The sequence below is a fragment of the Passer montanus genome, unplaced genomic scaffold (assembly GCF_014805655.1).
Source record: "Passer montanus isolate IOZ18808 unplaced genomic scaffold, ASM1480565v1 scaffold35, whole genome shotgun sequence".
Taxonomy (NCBI): domain Eukaryota; kingdom Metazoa; phylum Chordata; class Aves; order Passeriformes; family Passeridae; genus Passer; species Passer montanus.
In genome coordinates this window covers 5,728,299-5,740,224 of record NW_024368263.1, presented here as the reverse complement: position 1 = coordinate 5,740,224, position 11,926 = coordinate 5,728,299, and the positions used below count along the sequence as shown (strand labels likewise).

The 11,926-nt window shown below is 45.1% G+C and overlaps 1 protein-coding gene and 1 non-coding gene across 2 annotated transcripts in view; one reads left to right on the top strand and one right to left on the bottom strand.

Annotated features, from left to right (window-relative positions):
* Positions 1 to 949: 949 nt before the first annotated feature.
* On the bottom strand, positions 950 to 1,079 carry LOC120505705. Its single transcript, XR_005628285.1, has one exon. It is a non-coding gene; the product is annotated as a small nucleolar RNA SNORA76 (small nucleolar RNA).
* A 2,141-nt stretch (positions 1,080 to 3,220) lies between these two features.
* Positions 3,221 to 11,926, top strand: part of ERN1 (endoplasmic reticulum to nucleus signaling 1) — a 32,210-nt gene continuing 23,504 nt past the window's right edge. Inside the window, exon 1 of the mRNA XM_039715957.1 lies at positions 3,221 to 3,376. Within this exon, the coding sequence (XP_039571891.1) occupies positions 3,311 to 3,376 (66 nt within the window). The 5' untranslated portion in view covers positions 3,221 to 3,310. The remainder of the gene's footprint in view (positions 3,377 to 11,926) is intronic.

The following is an 11,926-nucleotide window of genomic DNA, read 5'->3' as shown; positions in this document are numbered from 1 at the left end:
ACAGCATTCAGCCACTATATAGTGCAAATTGTTTTAAAAACCTTATTAGAAAGGCAGCTTGTAATAACAGTGTGCCCTGTGCTTTGCAGACTTATCCACGTACCTACTGGTTGTGGCATGACAGTTTCAGAGTTAACCAGTGCCGAGGTCTGGAAGGAAAACCTATTTAATTTTACTGTCATGAATCACCACACCAGCTAGTATTCCTACGAGGAATATGCTTAAGATGATGTTTGCATACCTGGTAGAACTGTGCCAGGATTACGAGCAGTTACAGAACAGAGCTGACACATCCATGTCTGCCACCCTGAGGAGCCTCTGGGCGCTCAGTGATCCCTTAAGTCTGCCTAGACTCTGCCCCATTCCTGTATGTCTAGTCCTGTGTTGTACTGACAGAAAATGCTGTTCTTCCCCCCACTGACACATATAAAAAGCGTACCCCCTTAAGAAGCTGCAGCGCAGTCACAGCAGTCTTTTAAGGTGTTTTGCACCATACACATAATGACCCCCATCCTGGAAGCATTTCTCCTGCCTCCAAGCTGATTCACCCAGCTGCTCTAATCCTGCAACAGCTAGGCAGGAATCCCAGGACTCTTGCTCCTTTTTTGAGCTCCTTTTTACAACTTAACCCTGAGCTATCTAAGGAAACCTACAGCGGTCGCTTCGGCTGTGTGGAGTCACACGGCACGGCCATGAGCGGCCCCGCCCTGCCCTCGCAGGAGGGCGGGCAGCACAGGGACTCTTGCTCCTTTTTTGAGCTCCTTTTTACAACTTAACCCTGAGCTATCTAAGGACACCTACAGCGGTCGCTTCGCCTGTGTGGAGTCACACGGCACGGCTCTGCTCGGCCCCGCCCTGCCCGGGAACGGGCTGCCCTCGCAGGAGGGCGGGCAGCTCTCCGGCAGGCCCCGCTCCCCGCCGTGCCCCCCAGGGTGACACGCTCTCGAACGAATGTCACTTGTTTTTAAAAGCGCCGCCCGGGTCGTGCCGAGCGGGGCCAGTTATGAACAAGCGCTTCGCTGTAGCACCGCTGCTTGGCCGGCGGCGCCAGGCGGGCCCCGCCGGGTCAAAGGCAGTGCGGCACGCGCAAAGAACCAGCCGGACACGCTCTGGGGGACACAAGCTTTATTTACCGCCGCTCCCGGCCGCCGCCCGCCGCACGGGCCCTGCAAAACACCGAGAGTAAAGGAGAGGTTATTGATGCGGCACACCCCGGCCGCCCCGCGGGGTGGACGCAGCCGGGGCGCTCAGCAGTAGTTCTGCTTCATGTATATCAGCAGTCTAACACGTGTCAAGAGACATCACCGCGGCCCGGCCCGGCCCCACCGCCCGCCCGCTCCAAAGCCGCCGCACCGCTCACCTCGCTGGCCACGCCGAAAGAAGGGCCCAGAATCCGCCGCGCTCCTTTTAATAGACAGGCTAGCCCCGCCCTCCTCGTCTCGCCCAATAGAATTGGAACCCGGGGGCACGCGCTGATCTGGGCGCTGTTGTGCGCGAGGGTGGGCGGGGCCGCGTGAGGGCAGCGGGCGGGGCGGCGCAGGGAGGTCAGGCGCAGGGGCTGAGAGAGCGCGGTGGTTTCGGCTCGCCCCCCGCCCTGTGGGGCAGCTTTTCGTCTTTTCAGGAACAGTAGTACTCTTTTCTTTCTAGTTTGCTCTAGAGCTTTGTTGCCGTGAAGAAGTACGGCTCAGTACTAAAAACGTAAAAGCTGAGGCCCCGGTCAGATCTGCCCCGGCAGAGCGGGTGTTGGGGTGGTTCCTGAGGGGAGCAGCTGGGAGCTGAGGGTGCTCACCAACACTCGGCTCCCCTCCTACCTCAGCCGGTTTTATTTTTTTTTAAATCTCCTGTGAGACCGTGGGAGCCACTAGTGTAAAATAACTCCAGCTTGGATCTGGCACACTACAGCATTTATACAGCAGCTGATCAATTCCTCCTCTACTGTAGCAGGGTGCTGCTGCCAGGGCACACACAATGTGTTTAGGGGTATGCTTGTTCTCACAAGGCACAAATTCATAAAAGTCAAGGCCCCATAAAGAAACATCAGAGAACAGGAATCAGTGTGTTTGTAGCTCCAGCATATTTTTATGTATTCAGACTTACAGGTCAGATCATCATTTGGACAAGGCTCTGAGGCAGTGTGGGATTGCTGGGCTGTCCTGTGCAGGAGTTGAACTGGATGATCCTCGGTCCCTTCCAGGGCAGGATATTCTGTGATTCTGGGTAATTATTATGTCTGCTGCCCACCATCAAAGGCACGCTCACTGTGGGAGCTCGTGTGTGCATATGGCATGCCCAGAACTCCGTGTGCCCTGCAGCTCCATTAGTGATATCACCGTAAAAAAGCAAACAATATGTACAAGGACAAAGTGGCTTTGTTATATAAATAGGTGGCTGAACACTGGGCCTTTGCCAGGCACTCTAAATTTACTCTCTTCTGTTTAAAGCTTCTTCCATTTGGTTCAATACTTTTTGTGTTTATTTTTATCTGTTCGGAGAAGCCTGGACCTGTTTTTTTTGGTTTTTTTTTTGTTCAAAGGGGCATGTTGGGTTTTTTAATGTTTTTTATTTAAGGCCTTGCAAGGCCCACGGTTAACTAAGTCTGTCAAAGGCAGGAGATGTGCTAAATGCATTTGGAATGATCTTTTCTGAAAGCACAAAATCAGTAGGAAAACAAGAATCACAGAGTCATCAAGGCTGGAAGAGACCTTTAACATCATGAAGTCCAATTGTCTACCCAGCACTGCCAATGTAGCCCCCAAACCATTAAATACCATTCAGTGCCAGGTCCAGATGCCTCAAACCCCTCCGGTACGGCGGCGACTCCACCACTTCCCTTGGGCAGCCCCTGCCAACGCCTGACCACCCGGTTATTCGGGGGGAGGGAGGCTGGTGCTGCCCGGATTTAGGTATTTTTTAACAAAAACAAAGCAGCACTACCCAGCTGCCACCGCACCCCGCGGTTCCCCATGGGGCTGCCAGCCGAGCCCCGGGTCGGCCGGGGCTCACACGAACGGGGAGGCTCCGGCGGCAGCGCGAAGCCCCGGGACAGCTCTCAGGAAGTCCCTGAGCGCGGTGCCCGGGCCCGCGGGTGCCATGCGTGCCCCGGCCGGGCGGTCCCTGAGCGCGGTGCCCGGGCCCGCGGGTGACGTGCGAGCCCCGGCCGGGCGGTCCCTGAGCGCGGTGCCCGGGCCCGCGGGTGCCGTGCGAGCCCCGGCCGGGCGGTCCCTGAGCCCGCCCCGCCCGCCGCGGGGAGCGCCGGACGCGCCGCTCCGGAGGCAGCGCCGTGCGGGGGGAGCGGCCCCGCGGTGCAGGCATGGAGCCGCTCCGCCGCCTCCTGCTCAGCCTGGCCGCGCTGCTGCTGCTGCCGCCGAGGCTCGCGGTAAGCCCGGGCCCGCTGGGCCGGAGAAGGGCGGGGGCAGCCGGGGCACGGGGAGGGCCGCGGGAGGGGAGCTGGGGGGGTCCCGCCGCGGATAGCGAAGCTTGCCGGGGGTGCCCGCAGCCCGGCGGTGCCCGCAGAGCCAGCACACCTCCTGTCCACTAACGCCGTGTGCCCTGTGTGCGCGGGCGAGGGGCTGCAGCCCCACAGGCTGTCCCAGCCCCACAGCCGTGGACCTGCAGTGTGCCCCACCTGGCGTGTAACCTGGACGTGTATATCATAATCCTCGAAATATAAGAATACAATTAATTTCTCACGAGGCAGTTGTAAAAAGTAGCACAGAGAAACTTTTGAAACAGTAGTACAAAGAAACTTTTGTGACTGAAACTGTGTAGATGGGTCGGGAACCAGTGAGACATGCTAGAAGGGCTGCTGTATCCCTTAATAAGTAAGGGGGGTTGTTTCTTTTCTGGAAAAAAACCCACACACTGTATTTGTATTGATAACCAAATACTTGTGACTGCCTACATACCTTCTATACTGTCATGGCATTTTGATCATTCTGTTTCCAGAGCAAATGCAGCAATGTGCATTAAGGTACATGTGGTTGGTTGGGATCCAAACCCGCAGTTTTAAATTCAAAGGTGGAAGACAAAGTGCACGAGTCACTGCCCTACAAAACCTCTTAAGAAATAACCAGGTTGGTTATAAGGTATTGCAATAGGTGGAGCAATAAAAGTGCATGGAATAGGGAAACTGGTGCAAAGCAGATGGAATGCTGAGCAGATTATTTTTACAGAGGTAATAATTTTAAACAGTGTACTTTACAGTGGGTGCTGCCTGTTGTATGTGTACTGAGATGGATAGCTAACTTCAAAAATTCACTTCTGAAAGGTGTGCTTGTTAGCAGGTTCTCCAGATCAGGAGACAATGAAAAGGCCATCTGGCATTCACTGCTTCCAATATGGTCAAGCGTAGCACAAGAAAGCTTTAGGTTATGTTCTTTGATGGATATTGTTACCTGAAAACGCTGCTGTAATAAATGGGGTTCTAGTTCAGGTTAAGCAAAGCTGAAGGCTTTGTTTTTCACCTGCGATATAATAACTCCACTCCCCTTCTTCAGAAGTAAAGTAAACACATTAGCAGTTAAGCTGGCAACATACCTAGTCTTGTTACTTCATTAGGAAACTGGAAAAAATTAAACGCACACTGTCAACAAAAATTACTTTACAATCTTTATTGTAGAGTGCTAATGTGTTTGTCTTAGACTGGACTGTAAGGCTGGACTGAGGTCTTTTCCATGGTGCTCACAGGTTTGGGTTTCAGATTTTGCAAGGAAAATACTGATTTGCAACTCACTGAGTTTTTAAAACAGCCCTGAATAAGAACATTAAGAAATATTTTTAAATACCTAAAATATTTTTGAAATCAACAGATTATTGCTAAATTTTATAAAATTTTACTTGCATAATCACAAAAGACTGGACTCATGACCTAGTAGAATTCAACCCATTTTTTTCTCTAGATTTCCCTCTTCCCTTGGCTTCCCTGCTCTGCCATCTCACCTCAGATCAGTGAGTTCTCCATTTCTGTTCCTTTTCCTGGCTCTTACCCTGGTCTTTTTGCTCTGTGAGCTGTAGATCCTCACCATGATTTCCAAGTTGAAATCTCTTCTGTAGTTCAATTGCTTTTCAGAACTAGTTTTCATTCCTGTGAACTTAGTCCCAGTCATCTCACCTGTGAATAACCCATTTAACTGTGGAGGCTTATTTAAAACTATTCATGTCACTTGAATAATAAACTCCCATGAGAAGGACTGGCATACAATTTCAGTGTTGAGGTAACTTGAAAACATGAGGTTGCCTAAAGATTTTTCAGACTGTTTTTTCTGTAGATTTCTTCTCAGAGTAGTGGTGGTGATCTGCTCTTTTGTAAATTCTTTGGCTGAAAAATGTACTCTTTGTTACCTAATATCCCATCCCTAATATTGTTTTTTTTTTGGTTTGTATAAGTCCATACAAGGTCGTCCTTTCCTGACTGTTCTTTACAGACAGGAAAATGCTGTTTCTTGCTGTTTTGGTGACACAGTTTACAGCTCTTGGAACTGGCCTCCACTGAATGGGAGCACATTAAGAAGGTGAAATCTCAGAGCAATGAGAAATGCAGTAGAGCTGTCAGTAAATGACAGTTGCCATTAATATTACACAGTAACGATTCACAGCTCTCTTTAGAGTGAAAAATCCCTTGTTTTCATGAGCCCTGGGATGTTCCAAACTGTGTTTGTTTATCTTTTAACGTGGAGTCGGTGCAACTGAAAAAGACGAACCTCTCTGGATTAAAGTGGCATTTGGAACATGGGTCTGTCCCCTCCTGCAGCCGTGGGACGGGTTTCAGTGCTGGGTTACACTGTGTAGGCAGCACCTGACATGGAAAAACCCCGGCCTCAGCCAGGTGTTGTTCCTTCTGGTGTGTTCTTTATCTCAGCATGAGGTGTTTGGCCAGGGAACTGATAGGTGTGAAAACCCATGTGAGACAGCAGAAGGTTTACAGAGGACATATTCAAGCACTGAGTTAATTAATACTTTTTATTTGAGTTGCAGATCTCCTTAGTTGCTCCAAAAAATAGTGTAATAGGGTTTAGAGGGTTTTTTGGTGGGGGAGGGAAATGTGAATTTGTCTTGCACACCTAAATTATCATTGACAACTCTGTCCTGGAGTGTAAATTCATGTGTTTATAACTCTGCTGTCATTGGGATTGTTGGTGTTCTTGTGGGTATTAAAATACATTTGGGATACACAGAGAATCAAATGTGAAAGCTCAGCTGGAAGTTCCTGGTGGAGAGACCACTCCAAGGTGAGCCCAGGCAGGGAGCTGGAGCGGACCTCCCGTGCTGCTCGGTGTTTCCACTGCATGGAGGGGTGGTGTGTGAATGGGAACTCACTGAACTGGGTTACAGCGTGATGGGAAATGCTAACAAAGACGTGTCAGAATTCAGTTTAAGATTAAAAGATCTGTCGATTTGATTTTGCCTTCTAAAGAAGATAAAACGTATTTTTGTCAACTCTCTTTCATATCTTAACTTCATTATTAGTTATACTGGAAAACTCCCCCCAGCAGTTTACTGAAGTTTACAAAGACTTTCTTCATGGCCTGGTTTTATCATGCACAAGGAGTTTTAGCCTGTAGCCTGGCAGTGTAATGAGATAGCTGTCAAAACCAGGGTAATGATTCACAGCCTATCTGTGATGAATATGCCAAGTGCTTGCAGTGTGTGCTAATGCCTAAAAATATTTTGCTTTGCGTCCTTATTGGTTTACCAGCTGTGGTTCCAGTAGCATCAATTATGGCATAGGCCTTTTGTTGTTGTTGTGAGGATGGTGTCTGGTGCTGTCAATGCTGAAGCTGGTTTTTAATAGTTTTTGAGTAAAATGTGAATGCACAGCCTTATGTTTATGAGACTGAGTATGGAGTGAGGGTTGTTTTTTTTTTTTTCCTTGAGTGTTAATTTGTATCTTGTCAACATTTTGGTTTGGTAAGCCAGGCATTATCAAAGAAATTAGAGGGCTGTTATAGTTAGCAAACCATCCATTGTTTATCATCCATCAGTCCAACACATTAAGTTTGGTGTATATGTATTCCTACTGCAGACTCAGAAAAGAAAATTATTACTTCCCTGCTAAGACATGGCACAGTTCTGTTTACTCATGAGCACACAATTATCTCTATGAAATCGGTAACAGTTCTTGAAATCAGCACACACTGTCATCCATCCGGGGTCACCGGGAAGTGTTTTCCTGTTCTTTATTCTTATTGAAGAACCTCTTGTGGTATCACCCCCACAGCAGAATGTGTTTCTGGGTTGCAGAGTTGTAACCTCAAGGAACTCAGTGGCCTGGTTTTCTGTCTGCTTTTCCCACTAACTTCAGTGCAATTTGGGCCTTCCTGGTGACCTTCGTTTCAAAAATGGTGCTGTTAAGCAGATGAACTAACAGAAAAAATTATTGCTATTGGAATCTGTTTTCTTCTAACACAATAAAACAAACTGAGGCATTGCTTTGCTAACCTTTAGAAAAATCTGAGCTGTTGGGGTGAAAGAAGATGTTATCACCCTTGACACTGAACTGCACCACACACACACTCCAGAACTTGTTCTACAGCTTTCACTGACCTTCACTTGACTGCCAGGTCCTTCAGAATTGTTTTGAGTCATTTTCTTACTTGGATTTCTATAACATTTTATCTAAAGATCTAGACTGAGGGGAATATTCTTATGAGAGACTTAACTAGTATAGATAATTTCTTTTTCTATTAGATAGTATATTTCTATTCTAGCTTAAAAATGCTGTTTTCTGCTTAGTCACAAATTTTAAGCTGTTATGGATTATTAACAGTCAGCTTTAAAACTTTTGTCAAATTTGAATCCAATGAAAACTTGAAATTTTGTCTTTTGAATGAAATTATTAAAATTAATTCTAAAACAGTCCCCATGTAATTTCAAATTATTGTAAATTGTTAACCTTACATTGCTATTGTTGTGGAAGATTGTTATGAGTATGGACTGTCAAGGCAGTAGAAGCTCTTATTGAATTCCAAAGAGGGTATGTGTTAAAATAGATGTTGCAGTTTCAGATGAAATGAAAGAAGGAACCAAACCAGGTTTTCCTTCCATCTCATTTTCTTTGTTCACTAAATTAAGTTCTTTTTGCTTAGTTGCTTCATGTGCTGACATATTTTTCTTGGAGTCAGTTGATGTGTCTTCCTAGAAATAGAACTGCAATATGAAATAAAAGTCTCTTAAGAATTTGCATTGCATCACACCAGTTGCGACCTCACCCTTGCAGGGAGGGAGGACAGGATCTGTGTTACCAGTTATTACAGAGTCTGTCTCAGGACTGATATTATGATGTCTTTTTGTGGTGGAGAAAGCTGTTACATACTTCACAGAAAAATGAAAACAAGTGTGTCTTGTACATACAGATTTTTACAGTTTTGTAGTTTTTCATTGCAGTGCTAATCCCAGGCTTTAATTAATCCATTAATCAATTAATTACAAAACTTTGTGTTCAAAATAAAGTCTGTTCAATATTTGCAACTTTGATACTTCAGTCTCTAGCCACTGATAAAAGTCACAAATAAAACCAAGAGAAAGTATTTTTAATTTCTCAGTCTGGGTGAAATACAAGTAATTATTTAAGTAATCTGTTCAATTTTCTATCTATTGCTTGATAAAATTTGAAAGAATAAAGCCTTGTTTCCATATTATACTGACTCCCCAGCCTTCTCCAAGTGACTGCTGCAGATACTGAACAAAATAAATGAGCAATATTGCATAGCAAAATCTACAGAGTCATTGGATTTTTTTAAAATTTAGGTCAAATGCTTCACCAGGGTCAGTGTGCTACTGAGCTGGGTAATGTCAACTGCATGATATCATGTGCTTTGAAAATTGAGTGAATGGATGATTTTAATAATGGCATTTAACGTATTTCATCTGTGTTCAAATACAAATTTAGAAGTAAGGGAAGAACTAATGAAATCTGCCCTATATTCAGTCTTTCCCCCAAAGGAGATGTTATCTTCAGCACGCGGGGTTGCAGTGACCACATCAATGTGACTTTGATAGCTGAATATAAGAAAGCCCTTCAGAAGAAGTGAAACTTAACCATAGACCTGGGGGCAGGGAAGGGGTTTGAGGGAGAACATCAGAAAAGCTGCGGATTTTACAGGGAAATGATGCAGCATGTGGCAGGATGTCCCTGTCACAGGAGTCCCAGGGCCTCCGTGCTGGTGTCGCTCCAGGGACACTCCTTGCACAGGGAGCAGACCTGGCCCAGAGCAGGTGGGTTCCCTGGCTGGAGAGACCCAGTGGCTCTCCAGGTGCTGTTCATGGTGCCTGTGAGTGCCACAAGCCCTTCCCGTCCCAGGAAAGTGCACATCTCCCTGTGAACCATGGGATGGCAGCTGGAAGTGGCGCTTTTCCTCTCCCATGCCAAGGGTCCTACACTGAAAAGCTTAAAAAAAGCTGTTGGGATTTCATGATCTTGGTAATATCTGAGGACTATCTAGAACTATCTAGGCAACAGCCAGGTGTTCTTTTGGTTTTCCACTGAAACTTGCAGGAACACTTCTTCAGCTAAGGTTTTCTTTCTCTGTTGTTCAGCTTGTGGCTGGAGGGAAGTACAGAAATGTTTTCCTGCTCTGAGTGCAGTGTGAAGAGGAACCCTTTGCATATTTGTCCTTTCTATTTGGTCTGAAGTCCTAGGAACCTGCTAAAACCCCAGCAATCTGGAAGACAATACTGGTTACTGATGTTTTGATCAGTTTCAGAGCTCACATTTAATTCTGTATCCTTAATTTCTGTATCCTTGATGCCCCAATAAATAGATATTCAAATATTAAATATGAAAGTGTTAAATCTACAATCTACAACAAGTAATGTTCTATACACTGTGTATTCCTGATATGTGATACCCAACCATACTCATGGTGGTTATTTTACAGGCAAGTGTTTAGTGAAAATGTTACATGTATTTATTTCTTAATCAGAAGACAGGAAGAGAACATGGTTTATGAAGAATATACTGATTCTGTAAGATAAGATAAAAGATAAGACTTGTACAGAGAATAAGAAGTAGCCTAGAAAGCAATCTTAAGTCTGTATATGCAGACAATGTTGTGGATTTGCTGTATGTTGTATTTTAGCTGCAACTAAACTTCAACACTAGCCATTACATTCTGGGTGTCGATTTCCCACCTGCAATTTAAAGGAACTTGAATAGTTTTAATTTCCTGTCTTTAACAGCTGTATTTTCTTGCTCAATTTACTGTTTCACTCTAGGTGCAGTTTCACTGTGTTTACCAAACTGAGCCTTACAATCAGATGGTTTTCAGCCCTGAAGGGTTGTGATAGTGGAGCTTGGGTTGTGTCTTCCCCCTCTCACTGCAGAATCAGTGAATCTGGCTTCTTAAATGCTGATTTAAGGAGGACTGGGCTAATGATGATTAATCAACTACACTATCCTTAGTTATCTATACCTAAAGGACAAAATTTTCATTAATTACTTTGGTACAGTGGCTGCAGTAGTTTAAGAAAAGTAATAATGCAGATGACTGAGTTCTCCTAATTTTACAACAGAGCCCCTCTGCTCTTACACCCAGTCAGGTTGTTGGCTTGAAAGGTACAGTGAGTTCAGTTCTGATCAGTAACATCTTGAGCTGCTTTTTTATAGGGCAACTGTTATGCACTGTCCCTGTTTGAACAAACATTGCAAAGTTTAAGCCCAGATGTAAATATTTTATCTAAGTGCAGATGGCTGTGCAGCCCACATAATTTAACAATGTCATCTAATTAATATTATATTTATGTGTTAAGATACTTCTCCCATTTTTTGTGGCCTTCCAGCAATTATTTGTGATCTATGGTTGGTGTACTGTTGACTTGTACTTCCATTTTTTCCTGCACTGTGTGTTTTACAATTGTGTGCTCCAGCTGATTATGACTGGAAAGAAGCATGTACAATATTTATAGGTGCAACCTGAGTGTTGGCTAGTTAGCACTAGCTAACTAGTGCTTAAACACAGACCTGGGGCCAGGGGGGAAGGGCTTTGAGGGAGAACATCAGAAAAGCTGTGGATTTTACAGGGAAATGATGCAGCTTGTGGCAGGATCTCCTTGTTACATTATCCTTTTAGCTCTGTGCTTTGCCTGAAAGTATAATGCTTTAGTTGGATTGCACTATATAGCTGTTCAAGGAAAGTTATTCCTTGTATTTTAATTTGGCAATTAAGTGTTTTTCTTTGTGGTAATTCTAACATGACCAGTAATTGGTTAATTGGTTTTACAATAAGTCATTGAAGACAACAATTATGAAAAATGAATACATTTTCATTTTGTGTGGTAAGTTAAGAACTATATTTAACTGTGAAACTTTGCAGCCTGGCAGGTGTCACACAGATGAGCACTGCAGATACAGCCTGCAAATGAAAAGTTACTTGAGCCCTGGAAAACAGAAATGGGTCAGTCTTAGGGTGTCTGGGATCATCTTCAGGCAGGAAGAGAAGAGCAGGCATTAAATTAACATGCTTGTTCTGCTTTGTGTGATGGAACACCTTGGACTTAGTTCCCACAATAATTGCATAGTTCTGACTCCTTGGTGTTTGTGTCATATACCCTTTTAATAAAATTCCTTTTTCAGCAAGGGCCAGGCTCAAAACTTGCTTGGGCTGGAGGTAAGACAGTGGCACCAAGCTGCTCCCCAGGGGCAAAATGAATTGGAATGGGAAATGGAGGTTTGAACCCTGCAGCCAGCTGCTTTCTCAGAGATGCCTGTGGATGTGCTCATCCTTATGGGTCATATTCCTTAACAGTGTTATTTACTCTGTACTGCAGGAAGACAATATTGGGAGACATGAGGTATAAAACCACAATTAAGAGATTTACCAGTATGGATCTTCTCCAGCCTTTAAACTGCATCTATCCTAAATATTTTGCCCTTGCTCAGAGGCAGCTGATAATGCTTGCAGCTCCATCTCTCTCAGCCACAGTATTGGCC